The following is a 20579-nucleotide window of genomic DNA, read 5'->3' as shown; positions in this document are numbered from 1 at the left end:
GACTGAAGGCTTTTTTATTATCATTATTGCCTATTAATAAAAGTGTGATTATTTTTGTTTGTATTGTATTTAAATGAGTGACACCCTAGAGGGTGTCAATAGGGGGAATCCTAAATTTCCCTGAAATTTCTTATTTTGGGTTTTCTTATTTTGGGTTCACGCCCAGTGGGTGTGAAAAGGGGGATTGTGGGGATCTATTTTCTTATAACTAGATGTGATGCCTAGCTTAGAAAGAATGCATTAATGATTAAACATAATAGGTTTGTACTGTACTGATATAAATTGTTTAACATAACAAGCTGTGATGTGATTCTCACAGACATACACGAACACTGCCTCTTTGTTAAACCGCGCTCAAGGACATGTGTACTGCAAAAGTGCTGACTTTCTGGACAAGTTGCAAAACAACTAGACACCTGGCAACAGTGAAGCGCCAAGGGTCTGGGACCAGCCTGTGCGCCAACGATAGGCTGAGTAAGTCTAAACCACGCTCAGACTCTACTCTGATTGGCCAGCAGGGAGCGGGAACTATCTCTGTCAGAGTATTTAAAGAAGAACTTATGACAATGGCTCAGTTCTCTGAGTGCCCTGTGTGGTATTTCAGTGGACCCGTATATACGAACATCATATTTACCATTGAAGTGTTTTGCATTAATTAAAATACTAGTCTATTTTAGAAGACGTGTATTGACCTCTTTTTGAATTGACGCAACTTAACAGAACATTTAGGTGAATGGAGACCATATTACAGTAGCTGATGTTGGATATCACCAGAGCCATATAAATATATGGCTCTGTATATTTGGAGACAAATATACAGTAATGACATACTTCAAACATACAGTAATGACATACTTCAAACATACAGTTGTGACATACTTCAAACACAGTTATGACATACTTCAAACATACAGTAATGACATACTTCTGACATCTGTAGGCAGAGAGGAGGCAGGTATGCGTACAGTATGTTAGCAAAGATCCCTGTCATTAACTAATGCAAGGCATGTTCCTAAACGTATAATGTGCCCAACTCATAACAGACAAGGCGATGGTGATGTACGCACAACAAAACAAAGACAAAATCAAACAAAATAATTATTTTAAAAAACTATTCCACAACATGGGGTGAATTAGTGATCAGACTTGATGAACTGATATCGAAAGTAAAATACCTCACAATGACACTTGTATTACGATAGTCTGTTTCTGATACTGCCGAACAATCATCTAAAACATGTATCTAAATTAACCCCAACTGTACAGAGTCAATAACTCAATTCAGTCTTAACTAAAGACTGAAAACACACGTGAGGAGTTGAACTGCATTAATCTAAGCAGCACTGTTATAAAAGGGTACAAGGTTGAATTAAATGCATTGGATTAGTATTTTAAATGTATTTACAATTATACAAAGTTAAGATCACAACAATTTTCTTTTAATGAAGAGGCAGGATAATAGCTAATTAAATTAGGTAACTTCTACAGAGATATGATAGCATACATACTGTACAGTTTATTAGGTACACCACCCCGTTCACGAAAATGAATCGCTCCTACAGACAGTGAGTCATTTGGCCGTTGCTTGCTATATAAAGCATGCAGACAGGCATAGAGGCATTGAGTTACTGTTCGATTGAATGTTAGAATGGGCAAAACGAGTGACCTAAGGGACTTTGAGCACCGTATGATCGTCAGTGCCAGGCGCGCCGGATCCAGTATCTCAGAAACTGCCGCCCTCCTGTGATTTTCACGCACGACAGTATCTAGGGTTTACAGAGAATGGTGCGACAAACCAAAAACATCCAGTCAGCGGCAGTCCTGTGGGCGAAAACAGCTCGTTGATGAGAGAAGTAGAAGGGCAAGAATCGTGCAAGCTAACAGGCGGCCCACAAACAGACAAACAAGGGTGCAGTACAACAGTGGTGTTCAGAATGGCATCTCGGAACGCATAACTCGTCAATCCTTGACGTGGATGGGCTATTGCAGCAGACGACCATACCGGGTTCCACTCCTATCAGCTAAAAACAAGAAGGACCTGCTCCAGTGGGCACGCAATCACAAACACTGGACAATTAAGGAGTGGAAAAACATTGCTTGGAACATGACAGCGAGGTCAGTTTACTTGAGTCGCCTGCGCAGTCCCCAGACCTCAACCCAATAGAGCATCTTCGGGATGAGATGGAACGAGCTGTTGACATGAATGTACTACCGTCCAATCTGCAGCATCTGCATGAAGCCATCGAGTCAGGATGGACCAACATCCCTGTGGAACGTTTCCGACACCTTGTAGAATGCCCCAAAGAATTCAGGCTGTTCTGGAGGCAAAGGGGGGTCCGACCCAGTACTAGATTGGTGTACCTAATAAACTGAGTGTATACTAATAACTCTATTTACAGTGCTAATTTAACACAACAGTTGTAAAGATGATCTATTTGTTAAAGGGAAAACTTCAGGCTTTGACATCTCCCTCAGTAAAATAAACGTAATCCTAACAAATCATTTGCGTTATATTAAACACTCCCCCATTCAATATGAACATAAATTTGACCTAAAAACACTGGCATCTATCACTGAAACTAAAGAGCTATAGTACAGTACATACCATCATACAGTAATACTAACTGATTATGCACATAAATACAGCAGGTCTGGATGGAAACACCACAGATAGCTAGTATGCGTCCTAAATGGTACTGTATTCCCTTTATAGTGCACTACTTTTGATCAGGGCCCATAGCACTCTGGTCAAAAGTAGTGCACTTTATAGGGAATAGGGTGCAATTTGGGGCGTACCTCTAGTCACAGTGGATAAAGGGTTGAATCAGTCCTCAGGTGAGGAATGACCTTCACTTTGAGGACAGCATTATTCTGATAATTTAGGATTGTGCAACAACTACAGTAGCTTCTAGCTACATAACATTTCAAAACTCAAGTAGACCAGTGTCAGTGCCTGCCTGTCAGTAATGACCTCATTTAGACCAGAATCTCTCAAAATGATGCATCAATTCCACCTGTACTGTTCATTACAAACATAAATATAAGTGTCCCAAGCATTTTCATTTACATTATACCACAGAAATATAGAATAATTCCCTGATATACTTGGCATAGATTTAGCCCTTAACTAATAAATTCAATCAAACCTGCCATAGCAGTGCTTATGCAGTAACTTTGTTTACACGACTACAGTCCATGAACACACAACTTTTTTCTGAATCCTGAGAGCATCTACAGTACCTGTGCCTGTGGGGGAGCTATGCATTTGTATTACCTGACTACAGGAAAGAAAACATGTAACATGTTCCTGCGTAAATACATACTACAATGCAGGTTTGAATGAATAGGGGCCTCAGTCATTTCAATCCTTTAGAATATGTGACACAGAAAAGGGTTTAATAAAATTACAGTTTTTCCCTCTCATACGATCACTAGAAAGTTATTTTAATGCCACTATCTCTCAGAGCTTTTTTCTCCAACTGGCCTTCTAATTTCCTGCCTCTTGCCTTTCAATGTTCTAAAGGCTTCTCATGTAGTAGCAGTCCTCAGCATTCCTCTCTAAACAACTAACACTTTTCTCAACCTTCCACATTCTTCCTCATTTCATGAAACCATATTTATTTAACATACACCATCATGGTCTCTAAATAGTCCACAATTCTGTCATTGTTATTATTCATTGACAGTTTCCATTTAGGGCAGTTTCAATTACACTTGCAAGGCATAAACTGTCTAAAACTATCAAATGCTCTATTTATCATATAAGGGATAACCCAGGGTATTTGTAGCCTGATCCCAGATCTGTTTGTGCTCTTGCCAACTCCACTGCTGTCCTTGTCAATGAGTGACAAAGAGTTGGCATGCTAGTACAAACAGACTGGCACTCAGGCTAGGGTATTTACAGTATCTGAACCAGGTTCAGTATAATACAGCACACCTCCAACACAGGGGTAGAGCTCTTCTCATCCACCAGGCTGGTCAGGGGGGGTAGAGCTCTTCTCATCCACCAGGCTGGTCAGGGGGGGTAGAGCTCTTCTCATCCACCAGGCTGGTCAGGGGGGGTAGAGCTCTTCTCATCCACCAGGCTGGTCAGGGTCTAGAGGTCAGGGGCTAAGGGTTAGGCAGGGGTAGAGCTCTTGTCGTTGCCCAAGCTGGGTCTGGATCTGGGGTCTGCTCTGAGGGGTTTGTGCTGAGGGCTGCTTCTCAGGTTGTGATCCATCTGCAGGAGAACACACACAGTCAGTAAACATACATATAACATAGAAGTTACTAAAAACAAACTCTAAACACATATACATACAGAAGTGTATCTAATGCCCACAATATACTCCAATTACTAACACAACACACACAAACACGTGCAAGTAGAGAAACGCAGCAGGACCTTCTCTATGAGGTTGGACTCTTTATTAACAAGCTGAGTGAGTTTCTGAAGGTTGGCATCCACTGTCTCATGAACAGACTGGGGAGACCCTGGAGAGAACAGGGTGGGGAGAAACCGGGGGGGGAGAGAGAAAGAGAGGCCGTTATAAAAAGAAAGCAGGGTAAATCCATTTGAATTCAATCACTTCTTGACAGCATCTCTTTTGATATAAACAAAACTTTCCATACATGTTTGCCCATGGAAGAAGTGGTCAGAAAGGGACTTTTTGGACCTGAGTGCCAAAACATTCAGGAAATAAAGGTGCTCAATGTGGACCCATTTTGCATACCACACCATACCATGAGACATCCATGTCTTCACCACTTGAAAAGATACACGGTTGAGTTTGATATAATTTAAAAGCTTACAAACAGGGTTGTAAAACTATTTGATAAGTTCTTAAAAAAAAAAAAAGGTAAACTTTGAGCACCTTTATGTCTTGAATGTTTTGGCATTCAGGTCCAAAAAGGTCAATGTTTTAGCACTTCTACAAATGGGCAAATATAGGGCTGTCCCCAACAACAACAAATATTGGTTGACCGAGAGTAGTCTGTTCTTTCGATTGATCAACATTTTAAAACGTGTATTTTTCCATATATAGCCTAATTTAGATCGGTTTCTGCTTATAAATTCTGAAATTTTGGTAGGCTTATTTGTTAGTCGACTTAATTAGATACATGCAGCTTCTCTTGTCATTATATGTTGCCCTAGAAATCTAAATAAACCCTTGCTCACCAGACATTTAGCAGACGCTCTTATCCAGAGCAACTTACAGTTAGTGAGTGCATACATTTTTCATTTTACTGTCACAAATGATGAATGAATGCTTCAATCTAGTTGACATCCGTAAAGTTCTGTCATCTTGGCTTCTTCCTGGAGCAAAGACATTTAGGGACCGGGGAGAAAATGCAAAAAAAAAAAAAAAAAAAAGGGAACGATTTTCGGTGTGGAATTCAGTTTGACCGGTTGTAAGGAAATAGAAAGCTGTGAAAACGACCCAACATATTTCTGATAAGATTTCAGTTCGGCTTGAATGCATATTTTATGTGGTTCAAATATTCTCTCATGATGCAGAAAGAAAAATCATATTTTTCTACTCCTGTTCCTGAGTAAAAATTTACATTTGATGTAGCCTATCATTTTACTGCAAGAAATGCTAAATTTGCAGGAAATAATATTAAGGCTATGTGAGAGGTTATAGACCTACAGTCAGTGTCCATATTTCCGTTTCCATTTAACCAATCTGAACAGTAGGTTACAGTTCCCCTGATGTGTCATAGGCCTATTTGAAGTTGCCGTCTAGCGACTGTCGAATTTGTATAGCGCCTCCCCACTGGACAAAGACGTCAATTCAACATCTATTCCACGTTGGTTCCACATAATTTCATTAAAATTACGTGGAAACAACGTTGATTCAACCAGTGTGTGCCAAGTGGGTCACAATCATCACACATAACATAGGCAATGCTATCATCCTCTTTTACCACTTCACCAAATCTTTCATACATTACTTTTCTGGTCAACTTTTGCACATTCCCAAAAGCGGTTGGCGTGTAGGCTATTTGGCGTGCATAAAGTTAGGCCCTAAAGCTTAGGCTTACGCATTAATGCCAGATAGCCTACAAATAATGAAAGAAAAACCTCAATGTAGCCTGTAGATATAAATTGCGCAAGAATTATACATTTATGGATTTTTGAAGATATTGTTTTCTCTTTATTCAACCTGCCCGCCACCCACCTGCCCTTCATCCAGTATTTCATGACTCTAAACCCGCCCGCCCTGCGGATCTAACCACGGGAACTGCGGGTTATGAGTAAACCCGCGCATCCCCAACGCATACCATGTAAGCACGAGCTGACAATAATTGACTATTTTTGACTGCTGTCATATCAACACTTACAGTGGGGAGAACAAGTATTTGATACACTGCCGATTTTGCAGGTTTTCCTACTTACAAAGCATGTAGAGGTCTGTAATTTTTATCATAGGTACACTTCAACTGTGAGAGACGGAATCTAAAAAAAAATCCAGAAAATCACATTGTATGATTTTTAAGTAATTAATTTGCATTTTATTGCATGACATAATTATTTGATCACCTACCAACCAGTAAGAATTCTGGCTCTCACAGACCTGTTAGTTTTTCTTTAAGAAGCCCTCCTGTTCTCCACTCATTACCTGTATTAACTAGACCTGTTTGAACTCATTACCTGTATAAAAGACACCTGTCCACACACTCAATCAAACAGACTCCAACCTCTCCACAATGGCCAAGACCAGAGAGCAGTGTAAGGACATCAGGGATACAATTGTAGACCTGCACAAGGCTGGGATGGGCTACAGGACAATAGGCAAGCAGCTTGGTGAGAAGGCAACAACTGTTGGCGCAATTATTAGAAAATGGAAGAAGTTCAAGATGACGGTCAATCACACTTGGTCTGGGGCTCCATGCAAGATCTCACCTCGTGGGGCATCAATGATCATGAGGAAGGTGAGGGATCAGCCCAGAACTACACGGCAGGACCTGGTCAATGACCTGAAGAGAGCTGGGACCACAGTCTCAAAGAAAACCATTAGTAACACACTACGCCGTCATGGATTAAAATCCTGCAGCGCACGCAAGGTCCCCCTGCTCAAGCCAGCGCATGTCCAGGCCCGTCTGAAGTTTGCCAATGACCATCTGGATGATCCAGAGGAGGAATGGGAGAAGGTAATGTGGTCTGATGAGACAAAAATAGAGCTTTTTGGTCTAAACTCCACTCGCTGTGTTTGGAGGAAGAAGAAGGATGAGTACAACCCCAAGAACACCATCCCAACCGTGAAGCATGGAGGTGGAAACATCATTCTTTGGGGATGCTTTTCTGCAAAGGGGACAGGACGACTGCACCGTATTGAGGGGAGGATGGATGGGTCCATATATCGCAAGATCTTGGCCAACAACCTCCTTCCCTCAGTAAGAGCATTGAAGATGGGTCGTGGCTGGGTCTTCCAGCATGACAACGACCCAAAACATACAGCCAGGGCAACTAAGGAGTGGCTCCGTAAGAAGCATCTCAAGGTCCTGGAGTGGCCTAGCCAGTCTCCAGACCTGAACCCAATAGAAAATCTTTGGAGGGAGCTGAAAGTCCGTATTGCCCAGCGACAGCCCCGAAACCTGAAAGATCTGGAGAAGGTCTGTATGGAGGAGTGGGCCAAAATCCCTGCTGCAGTGTGTGCAAACCTGGTCAAGACCTACAGGAAACATAAGATCTCTGTAATTGCAAACAAAGGTTTCTGTACCAAATATTAAGTTCTGCTTTTCTGATGTATCAAATACTTATGTCATGCAATAAAATGCAAATTAATTACTTAAAAATCATACAATGTGATTTTCTGGATTCCGTCTCTCACAGTTGAAGTGTACCTATGATAAAAATTACAGACCTCTACATGCTTTGTAAGTAGGAAAACCTGCAAAATCGGCAGTGTTTCAAATACTTGTTCTCCCCACTGTATATTCATTATAATGACATTATTGCTTTTGTGCCGATTTTCACTATTTATCAAGCACACTTGGTTACAAAAACAAGCTGTTACCACATTCCAACACATATGCTTTCTGTTTCATAGTTGTACCAAAGGCACTCCACAAATAAAATTGATTGTACACTTGAATGTGTTGTTCCTGGTTTTTGGTTTTTACATTTAGCCTACAGTAACAAACTAACGAAAATGCTATTGTGTTATTTGAGAATTAAAAATAATATTGTATTCTAATGTTACCTTTGACTTTCATAAACACAACCAAATGATTCTTTTTACGATAGCATAAATGAAATGAATGAATTACACTGTTAGCTTGAAGAGGGGGGTCCCTCAAGGCCCAGCGGTTGTAGTGATGAAAGGGGATGTTTGGCATTATGTTAATACTGTATATGTTCGAGGCATAGGCCTAATGGTCCTGGGAAATGTTATATTTATACAATTCAAGCCAGCCCTACGGTATCGTTAAACAGGGGTTACACATACTGTACCTACTGAACATAGCATGGTTGTTTTAGAGATTCCATCTGTTCTGAAATCCCACAGCTGCAGCGTTGAACTGATTCATGTAAATGCCAGATGTTTGATTTCGAAAATTGATTTTAGTGTAACTCTGGCTTCTCAAACCAACGCGGACATTCTGATTATTACTGAATCTTAGTTAAAGAAGTCTAGGCCGAATTCGGATGCGTTTCTGACTGGTTAAAATGTATATACAGTGCATTCGGAAAGTATTCAGACCCCTTGACTTTTTCCACATTTTGTTACGTTACAGCCTTATTCTAAAATGGATTAAATAATTTCCCCCCCTCATCAATCTACACACAATACCCCATAATGACAAAACAAAAACAGGTTTTTAGAAATTTGGGCAAATGTATTAAAAATAAAACACTGAAAAATGACATTTATGTAAGTATTCAGACCCTTTACTCAGTACTTTGTTGAAGCACCTTTGGCAGCGATTACAGCCTTGAGTCTTGGGTATGACGCTACAAGCTTGGCACACTTGTATTTGGGGAGTTTCTTCCATTCTTCTCTGCAGATCCACTCAAGCTCTGTCAGGTTGGATGGGGAGCGTCGCTGCACAGCTATTTTCAGGTCTCTCCAGAGATGTTCAATCAAGTTCAAGTCCGGGCTCTGGCTGGGCCACTCAAGGACATTGAGACTTGTCCAGAAGCCACTCCTGCGTTATCTTGGCTGTGTGCTTAGGGTTGTTGTCCTGTTGGAAGGTGAACCTTCGCCCCAGTCTGAGGTCCAGAGCGCTCTGGAGCAGGTTTTCATCAAGGATCTCTCTGTACTTTGCTCCATTCATCTTTCCCTCGATCCAGACTTGTCTCCCAGTCCCTGATGCTGAAAAACATCCCCACAGCATGATGCTGCCACCACCATGCTTCACAGTAGGGATGGTTGTTCCAAGTCTTGGTGGTTCCAAACTTCTTCCATTTAAGAATGATGGAGGCCACTGTGGAGGACCTTCAATGCTGCAGAAATGTTTTGTTACCATTCCCCAGATCTGTGCCTCGACACAATTCTGTCTCGGAGCTGTCACGATCGTCTGACGAATGAACAGACCAAAGCGCAGCGCGTTGAGTGAACATGACTTTATTAACTCAAAGTCTGGAACAAAACAACAAAACAAGAACGATTCGTGAAGTCCTCTGCTAAACTGACAGAACATGGAACAAAAACCCACAACACCCACAGGAAAACATACAGATAAATATGGCTCCCAATCAGAGATAACGAGCCGACAGCTGACACTCGTTACCTCCGATTGGGAGTCATTGACCCAAACAAAGAAATACAACACATAGAACCACCCAACCAAACAAAACACCACGAAACGAACACACCTTGGCTCAACACACAAAGTCCCGGAGCCAGAGCGTGACAGTACCCCCCCCTAAAGGCGCGGACTGCGACCGCGCCTCAATAAGGCTAAACAAGGGAGGGCTGGGTGGGCATACCTCCTCGGCGGTGGCTCTGGCTCCGGCCTTGATCCCCACCCCACCATAGTCACTACCCGCTTACGTAGCCTCCTCCACATGACCACCCCCAACTAAACCCCACTGGATTAAGGGGCGGCACCGGACTAAAGGGCAGCACCGGACTAAGGGGCAGCACCGGACTAAGGGGCAGTACCGGACTAAGGGGCAGCACCAGGATAAGGGGCAGCACCGGGCTAAGGGACAGCACCGGACTCAATGGCGGATCCTGGCTGGCTGGCTCTGGCGGATCCTGGCTGGACGGCTCATGGCTGGCTGAAGGATCTGGCTGCTCGTGGCTGGCTGACGGATCTGGCTGCTCGTGGCTGGCTGACGGATCTGGCTGCTCATGGCTGGCCGACGGATCTGGCTGCTCATGGCTGGCCGACGGATCTGGCTGCTCGCGGCTGGCTGACGGATCTGGCTGCTCGCGGCCGGCTGACGGATCTGGCTGCTCATGGCTGGCGGAAGGCTCTGGCTGATCCTGTCTGGCGGAAGGCTCTGGCTGATCCTGTCTGGCGGAAGGCTCTGGCTGATCCTGTCTGGCGGAAGGCTCTAGCGGCTCCCGGTCTGGCGGACGGCTCTGAAGGCTCATGGCAGACGGGGCGGCTTTGCAGGCTCAGTCCAGACGGCCAGTTCAAGCGCCTTTGGGCAGACGGGCAGTTCAGGCCCCGTTGGGCAGACGGCAGACTCTGGCCGTCTGAGGCGCACCGTAGGCCTGGTGCGTGGTGCCGGAACTGGAGGTACCGGGCTGAGGACACGCATCTCAGGGCTAGTGCGGGGAGAAGGAACAGGCCGGACCGGGCTGGCGACGCGCACCGTAGGTTTGGTGCGAGTGGCAGGAACAGGCCGGGTCGGGCTGGCGACGCCGCACCGTAGACTTGGTGCGGGTGGCAGGAACAGGCCGGACCGGGCTGGCGACGCGCACCGTCGGTTTGGTGCGCAGTGGCAGGAACAGGCCGGGTCGGGCTGGCGACGCGCACCGTAGACTTGGTGCGGTGGCAGGAACAGGCCGGACCGGACTGGCGACGCGCACCGTAGGTTTGGTGCGAGTGGCAGGAACAGGCCGGGTCGGGCTGGCGACGCACACCGTAGGTTCTGTGCGTGGAGCAGGAACAGGCCGGGCTGGGCTGGCGACGCACACCGTAGGTTCTGTGCGTGGAGCAGGAACAGGCCGGGCTGGGCTGGCAACGCGCACCGTAGGTTTGGTGCGAGTGGCAGGAACAGGCCGGGTCGGGCTGGCGACGCGCACCGTAGACTTGGTGCGGGTGGCAGGAACAGGCCGGACCGGGCTGGCGACGCGCACCGTAGGTTTGGTGCGAGTGGCAGGAACAGGCCGGGTCAGGCTGGCGACGCGCACCGTAGGTTTGGTGCGAGTGGCAGGAACAGGCCGGGCTGGGCTGGCGACGCACACCGTAGGTTCTGTGCGTGGAGCAGGAACAGGCCGGGCTGGGCTGGCGACGCACACCGTAGGTTCTGTGCGTGGAGCAGGAACAGGCCGGGCTGGGCTGGCGACGCACACCGTAGGTTCTGTGCGTGGAGCAGGAACAGGCCGGGCTGGGCTGGCGACGCACACCGTAGGTTCTGTGCGTGGAGCAGGAACAGGCCGGGCTGGGCTGGCGACGCACACCTTAGGTTCTGTGCGTGGAGCAGGAACAGGCCGGGCTGGGCTGGCGACGCACACCATAGGTTCTGTGCGTGGAGCAGGAACAGGCCGGGCTGGGCTGGCGACGCACACCGTAGGTTCTGTGCGTGGAGCAGGAACAGGCCGGGCTGGGCTGGCGACGCACACCGTAGGTTCTGTGCGTGGAGCAGGAACAGGCCGGGCTGGACTGGCGACGCACACCGTGGGCTTGATGCGTGGAGTAGGAACAGGCCGGTCCGTACTGGGAACACACACCACTGGCTTTAACTGGGGATCAGGAACGGGCCGGACCGGACTGGTAACACACATCAGTCTCTCACGCCGTGCCGCAACAACTTCCCTTCCTCTACTCGCCAATGGCTCCCGTAATCCGATAGCCTTCTCTCCACGTCTCCCTGTGGCAGCCTCCTGCTGCCCAGCCGCCAAGCCATGTGCCCCCCCCAAAAAACTTTTTGGGGGTTGCCTCTCGTCCTTCCAACGATGACCCTGCTGACGCCGTTGCTCCTCTCTCGCCAGGGCCTTGATCTTCCCCCAAGGTCCCTTGCCCCCGAGCATGTCCTCCCAGGACCACGATTTGCCCACCTGGGCCATCGCCAGCCTCTCGATCTCCTTACCAGGCGCCTCCTCCCATGTCCAGTCTCTTTGCTCCTGGACACGCTGCTTGGTCCTTTTATGGTGGGTTTTTCTGTCACGATCGTCTGACGAATGAACAGACCAAAGCACAGCGCGTTGAGTGAACATGACTTTATTAACTCAAAGTCTGGAACAAAACAACAAAACAAGAACGATTCGTGAAGTCCTCTGCTAAACTGACAGAACATGGAACAAAAACCCACAACACCCACAGGAAAACATACAGATCAATATGGCTCCCAATCAGAGATAACGAGCCGACAGCTGACACTCGTTACCTCCGATTGGGAGTCATTGACCCAAACAAAGAAATACAACACATAGAACCACCCAACCAAACAAAACACCACGAAACGAACACACCCTGGCTCAACACACAAAGTCCCGGAGCCAGAGCGTGACAGGAGCTCTACGGACAATTCCTTCGACCTCATGGCATCATACGGGCCAGATTTCAGTATTTTGAAAATATATGTTTTTCTTAACATTTATACATTCTAAATATTAATAACATTTTTCAGACTTTTCATATTTACTCATTGGATGAGTCTCTCGTCGAGCGGGTTCACGCCTATAAATATCTGGGCGTAAGATTTAAAGTGGGCCTCTTTTTTAGATCTGGCCTCTCTAAACAGCAGGAAGCAGATTGTACAATCAACTTTCCTGCCAGTTTTGGACTATGGTGTCACCATTTATCAAAATGCAGGTAAAATGCAGGTAGATCCGCTTTCAGTTTTAATACCCCCAAATTCTTGGAATAGCCTGCAGAACTCCTTGCATCTTGATTCCCTGGTGCCACCAGGGCAGTTTAAGACTAGTATTAGACGTGTTGAATGAGAGTTGGTTGTTTTTGATTGAATTAAGAGATTGTTGTGGTTGTAATGTTGAAAGTTGTAACTTGTAGTTTTGTCTTTTTTTTATCTTTGTTAGAGTGATTATTTTGTATCGTTGTATTGCTGTGCTTAGGGCACCTTTGAAAATGAGACCCTTGTCTCAATGGGTTTCCCCTGACTAAATCAAAGTAAAATAATAAAAATCGAACAATATTGTAATAAACCATACAATTCAGAAAATATTTATAAAATAATGTATTTTTTTGTGTGTTACACCATTGTTCTTACATAATATAACCATATACAATTTCAGTATCACGTCTTAGAGTGATGGACTGTGTCATCCCTGTGGCCTAGTCTGCTAGATTAGTCCGCTGAGACAGACGCCAATCAGACATGCGTCTTGTGTGCCATAAAAAATAAACAATATGCGACTGCCCGACAAAAATAAACTTTTGTCCAACAGCCTATCGACCAAACAATCGACCAGTCAACTAAATGGGGTCAGTAATGGAAGGTTTCATAATTTTTTTTTAAAGTGATGGAATTCAAATGGATTTACCCAGCGAGAGATATAGACAGCAGAGAAAAGAGCAAGAGAGAGTGAGAGAAAAGAGGGGAGATCTAGCATCAATGCCAGAATGTAGCAGAAGCTCTCCATCACAGCCCAGACAAAGGAAGCGATAAACTGTGTTAGTGTCTTAGTTCACCGACGCTCACACATACATGTACAGACTCTTAGGTATTGCTCCTGCTGCAATGACAACCTGCCAAAAGTACCACATCCTGTGTTTATAAAAGGCTTTGCAGGACCTGAAGTTCACCAGATTTTCACCGCCATGTTCTATTAAAAACACAACAGGCTCTTTGTAACCCAAACCCCTGGACCTGAAGCAATCATCAATATATAAACAGCCTAGGCTGACAATCACACACAAGGTATAGAACGCTGGTCTCACCGGGATGACTGCTGAAGTGAGCGTTGAGTATGTGGTCACAGAAGCGTTGGAGGTTGTCCAGCTGTCTGAGGTGGCTCTGCAGAGGGCTGCTGGGTAGACTGGCCTTGTGGAGGGGAGCTACAGAGCCAAACACAAACGCATCCAGGCTGGACGGCCTGGGACAGATGAAAGACACATACATTAATACACCACACATAATATAATCATACCCAGCCCAACCCACTACGGTAGTCCAGAACTCACGTGTTCCCAAAGAAGTAGTAGGCCGTCCCCAATCTGTGGGAGAGAAGATTCAGACACTCCTTCGCTTCACTGTAAATCTGACGAGAGGGGGGATGGAGAGAGGAGAATTTACTTAGAATGCAGGGGTGAGATATCATTTGGTATCAAGTAGTCCCCACAGTATGTGTTCCTGTCCTACCTTCACCTCAGTGATGGTGTGTAGAGGAGTCTCTCCTACCTTTCCCTCCACCTCAGTGATGGTGTGTAGAGGGGACTCTCCCTTGGTCAGCAGGATCCGGGACAGGGCCGTGTTGGCATGGCGACCAGGGACCAGGAAGTTGAGGGGGAAGGGAGAGTGGGAGGCGAACCACGGCCGAGTCAGGTTAGCATAGTTCTCAGCATCCACCCAGAACGTGTGTAACTACAGGACAACATACACACACACACACACACACACACACACACACACACACAGAATACACACTTAGAAAACAGTACACAATACAGGGCACATAACACTCTTATTATGCAAACAAAAACCCTCTGCTGCACTTTCAAAATGTGTCTAAGTGCAAAACAACATACACACCCACAACAATCTGTACACACCACAACTACACACACACTGGTTGTTCCTACCAGAGCTGGTCGTAGTTTCTCCTCCAGCAGAGCAATGTAAGCCATGGTGTCTGCTCCCTGCCTCGCCGACAACTCATAGTCTGCATTAAACCTCTGGTAGACAACACACAGGCTTTGTTGTTAGCTCTGCATAAATATAGTTCTTCAAAACTTAATTTACTGTGAAGGCAGGAAAGGAGACTTTACTTGTTTTCTCAGGAAGTTGAGAATCTGAGCAGGTTCGGTTACTGTGGATCCCTGGCAGACCAACTCTGGCACTGCGCCTGTAGTGTTGGACAGAGGGGAAACTGAGTTTGACAGTGTGTCATCCTGTGTTACTACACCGTTCATATGTTATAACGGTATGGCCTATACAACTACAGTAGACCAGGAAGAGAGACTTCACCTTTCACTGACACACGTAGGCTCTCTACATTTAGATCATGTTGTAAATATGTCTATGTACAGTAGGCAGTAAATCTCATACTCTTCCATCAGATAGAGTATTTTAGGTCTGGATGACTATCCTTTACTAGCTAATATTTACATTTTCTACAAGGTTAAATTACATAATAATGATCATGTAATTACTAGTGTTAGTACAACATAATTCTGATTCTTTGGAAACAGTACCTGTCAATGTCCTCCACGTCCAGTCTATGGGTGTAACAGTGAGTTTGGCTCCAGAGAAATTGGCATAAGCCTGAGAGAGAGCAGAGAAGTTAGCTTTTCAGAGGAAACATAAGACATGAGACTATTGAAACCTTTACTGAATAACACTGTATCATAAAGCCTACATAATAATAACCATGAGCGGAACACATGACATTCATTTGTCATCAAGTTTCCCTTGCTCTAGCCAGGCAGGATCATAGCGGTGTTGTCAGAGTATTATGCAGGCTTTAGTCCCTTCTCACAGCCGCTATGTCTCAGTGGCTGTGATAAGAGACTATGCAGGCTTAGGCTATCATATCAATGTTGTCAAAGCAGTACACTTTCTTGGTTGTTAAGCTCGGCAAGATATCACTTAGTATTATTTGGCATTGGCTCTAGTCTAGGCTTTGGCACTAGCTCTAATAGCAGACTATCAGTATTTAGTAGATTGGCGGGTAGATTATTAGTAAGCACCAAGAACAACAATACAAATAGAGATAGGGCAGACATGCCAAAATTATGCCAAACTATTTTGTTGACACTGTCAGCCAGCATATGATCTGGCAGTTGCAAGCCATTTTCAACAGGAACGGTGTCACCTTGCAATTGCATGATTCATATAGTTGAAGCAGCTAGCCTATAGGGAATTGGATCATGCAACTGTATACTTACCTAATTAGCTAAATATGGATATGTTAAAATTTGCTACTGGGCTAGCTAGCTACAAAGCTAAGAACAAGAAGACAGGAGAGTGGTCGTACCGAGGTCAGTAGAAGTAAATCGAGAGAGAGCCGACCTTGAACTTGAAGAAATGTTAGCAATGAGAATGGCATCTGACAGTGACAGCTATTAACATTAGCTAGCTTCAGCTAGACATAAAAGACAGACATACAGTGCATTCTTAAAGTATTCAGACCCCTTGACTTTTTCCACATTTTGTTACGTTACAGCCTTATTCTAAAATTGATTAAATATTTGTATTGGATATACGGTGGATATTAGGTTCTCTCGTCAATAGCTATTGAACCAAGCATGCCATGACTATAAAGATGGTATATTCGGAATCAAGGGTGGGATAGAAGAAAAGCCACATTTTTTCATTTTTGTATATAATAACATTTCGGATTTCAATCTTCAATAGTTCATACACAAAGCATGCCATGACTATGATAATGACATTCTGAATCAGGGGAAGATGGACAAAAATCCACTACGTTTGATTTTTGGAGATACATTTTTTTTTTGGTTTTTGCTTTCAATCTTCAATAGTTTTTACACAAAGCTAGCTCTCGAAAACTCTAGGCAGCATTCTACATTTACATTTTAGTCATTTAGCAAACGCTCTTATCCAGAGAGACTTACAGTTAGTGAGTGCATACATTTTTCATACTGGCCCCCCGTGGGAAACGAACCCACAACCCTGGCATTGCAAGCACTATGCTATACCAACTGAGCTACAGGGGACTACTAGATAGTGGACTAATGCATTTGAACAATTCTGCCTTTTCCCTACAGTTATCAGCCACACTTCCTGAGTGTTTGGAGCATGCTAGAAAGCTAATTAGCACAGGTGGTCGCCTCTTGTCTTCCGTCTGTTTTCCTTAAACAAGCGCTGTAACATGGAGATATGGCCGTGTGGGAACACTAACCCTATCAAGGTGTGTATCAATTTAACCTTTTGTTTATTTAAAATTATTTCTTGCTGATACGAAAGATAAGTTCCTTATGCTTCCAAAACCGTACCGCAAGCAATGCATGTTAATGTTCAGACCGAGCGTCTGGGATCTTAACAAAACTCTCCCCATACAAGAGACGCCTTCGTCCAATGACTCTTATGCGTAATGTAATGGATAACACAAAGCGTGCCATGACTATGACAATGATATATTCTGAATCCGGGGAGGACGGACAAAAAAAAAAATGGGCCTCCCAAGTGGCGCAACGGTCTAAGGCACTGCATTGCATCGTTAGAGGCGTCACTACAGACGTGAGTTCGATCCCAGGCTGTATCACAACCGGCCGTGATCATGAGTCCCATAGGGCGGCGCACAATTGACCCAGCGTCGGGAGGGTTTGGCCGGGGGTGCTTTACTTGGCTCATCGCGCTCTAGCGCCTCTTTGTGGCGGGCTTGGTGCCTGCAGGCTGACCTCGGTCGTCAGTTGAACAGTGTTTCCTCCGACACATTGGTGCTGGGTTAAGCGGGCGGGTGTTAAGGCCACATGACTCGACCTTCGCCTCCCGAGCCCGTTGGGGGGTTGCAGCAATGAGACAAGATCGAAAAAGGGGGTTAAATAAAAAATGGGATTTTTGACCATCCTTCCTTGATTCAGAATATATCATTTTCATAAATCACATTTCTGTCCACAGTTTTTATTCAAGTAAAGTCATCCGGTACATATAACAAAAATAATCACGACAGATGGAAACAGGAAGTTTCGGTACAATCTTATAAATGCAGACAGATCATTTGTTAGTTCGACATGGCGTGATCTTTTTGTGTCTGAAAATGTATTATGTGAGAAATGGCGGTGGAAATCCCTTTATGCACAAATATTGATATAATAACCATCATATCTAAGTAAACTTAGAGTCACGCGATGATATGGTGTGTGTGGTCCTCCCACTATGACTCGGGAACACATGCAGTTTATTAGGCTACAGATTAAAAATAACTTGATGAACTCGAAGAACTTCACAGGGTGGTGAAAGTGCACGGTGATCTTGATTCTCCTTTCCAATAAATATTGAGGGTCTGATTCTGGTGACATGATAATCGATGCTTGACTGCCATTTGACAAATACAAATATTCTCGCTATTATCCATAATAATCTCATCATGTAGACTAGCCTACCCGCACTGTATCTGTGAGCTGTTGGCTAGAGCGCACGTGCCAAGACCAGAGTAGGAATATTTGCTATTTAACGCAACAGTTTGTGACAAAACTATCGGTAGAGTTGAAAATGCAATGGAAACACATTGAACTTTAGATATTTATTCGGTATGTGAAAACTTAATCGAAAAAGAAAATTTTGTGTGCACTACGTCATCATGCACTGATGGTGGAAAATGCGCATATTTTCTTTATGCTGATTTTAGAATATTCTCATGAAAATCTGTCCCCAATTGGATGGAAACCTAGCTATAGACCCCCACAGTGGAGGTGTCATAATACCCATAAAACCTAGCGGTCAAACAAGGACATGGTTCCAATCGTTTTTCCACCATTCATTTAGGGGATTTTAGAAACACTTAAATTCAGGGCTGTGTTTCGTGTAGGCTTACCCTGGAGTTACATTTTGATAACTGTGTAAATCTCACTTGGACAAGGTGATTTGTATCACTATATTCGGCTCTATTTACTTTCAGATTCGAAAATGCAAATTAACATCAAAGTAGACATCATGCAAAACTACAAATCCCTGCCAGCTCCTGCACGTCATCTCTGCTAACAGGTATTGTGTCAATTTAAAACTTGCACAAGATAGTTCACAAATGTCAATTTAAATACATTTTGCCAACGTATTCATTACTACATTTAGCTAACCTTAGATAGTTAATCCAGAGATTATTACCTTTGCCTCGATTCGGCAGTCTTGTCCAGATTATCATGGCATTTGTAGTTCTTTATGAGACACATTAGCAGCTAATTAGCGTTTCATTTTTGGGGGGTAAATACAGTTGAATATATTGATAAGTCACCTTGTCCTAGAGAGATTTACAGTTATCAAAACATCACGCCAGTGTAAGCCTACACGAAACACAGCCCTTATTTTAAGTGTTTCTAAAATCCCCTATAGGAAAAATGAATGGTGGAAAAACGACTCAAACCATTTCCCTGTTTGACCGCTAGGTTTTATGGGTATTATGACTCATAATGTGGTACTCTATAGTCATAGCACGCTTTGTATAAGAGTTATTGAAGATTGAAAACCAGAAGTAAAAATAACAATCAATTTACTGGATTTTTGTCTATCCTACCCTGATTCAGAATAGGCTATATCATTTTCATAGTCATGGCACCTTTGTCTAAAAACTATTGAAGAACGAAGCAAGAAAAGGGAAAAAAGTAAGATATTTAAAAAAAATTAAAGCCATGGATTTTCGTCCATCCTCCCCCGATTCAGAATATATCATTTTCATAGTCATGGCACGCTTTGTGTAAGAGCTATTGAAGATTGAAAGCCGGAAGCTTTTAGGTAGTTAAAATGTAATTTAAAAGCCTCTAAAAGGCTAGATTCATAGATAAACCGAAATACCAAATATCGATATTTAGCTAGCTTTCCAGTAATATGCTAGCTAAATACTGTAGCTAGCTCAGTCTTGTTGATGATGGTTTTGCATGCATCCCTCGTAAGAGGTGAAGATTGTCAGATAAAACAATGGAAATGTAGCTAGCCAGCCATGCATCAGAACACTGGCGAGACAAAGATTATAGCATCATTTAGTTTTTCCTGAACGCATTTACCAGCACTATGAGGGAATCTGTGTGTACTGAAGGCAAACCCCAATCACCTCCCCAGCATCTCAGCTCCATGGAAGCCGCCATGTTTGTTTGCTGTGACCTGGGGTGTAATCATTGCTCCAAACAGTTGCAAAAGTTATGTTTTGCAACAAAAACTAGCGTTTCTATTGGACAGACTCAGGTAGGTCCTTCCCTGTGTGCTGAACCTGCCCGATATGAGCGCTTTGCAACTGTTTGGAGTAATGAATACACCCCATGAAGTGTGTGATGTCATCGGGAATTTGTAATTTAGTCGGTAATTAGCCCCCAGGAGATGTGGACATTTAAGTGGGTTGCAAACATAACTTTGCAGGTTGAAAATTAATAGTCTACTCAAAGGCTTAACTTAATGGCCTTCTGATACACCCTGCAGGGCCTGTATTCATTCAACTGCAGCTCTATGACCATTAGACCTACCTATGATGATGTCCTATATTGTTGATATTTATGAATACTTTATGAGGGGGTTTATCCAGGAAGTTACATAGCAGAACATGTATGGCAGTCAGACTTGACACTGGTCTAACTCATGTCCATGCATATGGCAATGGACTCTCCATGTCTTAAAATTATCATTA

The 20579-nt window shown here is 44.2% G+C and overlaps 1 protein-coding gene across 1 annotated transcript; it reads right to left on the bottom strand.

Moving 5' to 3' along the window:
• Positions 1-1875: 1875 nt before the first annotated feature.
• On the bottom strand, positions 1876-20128 carry LOC121573605 (metaxin-3-like). Its single transcript, XM_041885712.1, has 9 exons — positions 19966-20128; positions 15478-15547; positions 15052-15128; positions 14866-14958; positions 14465-14647; positions 14248-14324; positions 14005-14159; positions 4385-4473; positions 1876-4219 (listed from the first exon to the last, which is right to left on the bottom strand). The coding sequence occupies exons 1-9, from the start codon at positions 20044-20046 to the stop codon at positions 4118-4120; spliced, it is 927 nt and encodes a 308-aa protein (XP_041741646.1). The 5' UTR covers positions 20047-20128; the 3' UTR covers positions 1876-4117.
• Between the last annotated feature and the right edge of the window lie 451 nt (positions 20129-20579).

This window comes from Coregonus clupeaformis, chromosome 18, assembly GCF_020615455.1.
Source record: "Coregonus clupeaformis isolate EN_2021a chromosome 18, ASM2061545v1, whole genome shotgun sequence".
Classification (NCBI taxonomy): Eukaryota; Metazoa; Chordata; class Actinopteri; order Salmoniformes; family Salmonidae; genus Coregonus; species Coregonus clupeaformis.
The sequence above is the reverse complement of the archived record's forward strand: the minus strand, read 5'-3'. Positions and strand labels throughout refer to the sequence as shown.

Coding starts and splice junctions, on each gene's coding strand:
- LOC121573605 (XM_041885712.1), bottom strand. CDS start 20,046: ATGGCGGCTTCCATGGAGCTGAGATGCTGGGGAGGTGATTGGGGTTTG. Junction 15,548..19,965: donor CAGATTCCCTCATAGTGCTG/GTAAATGCGTTC, acceptor GCTCTCTCTCAG/GCTTATGCCAATTTCTCTGG. Junction 15,129..15,477: donor GACGTGGAGGACATTGACAG/GTACTGTTTCCA, acceptor CCAACACTACAG/GCGCAGTGCCAGAGTTGGTC.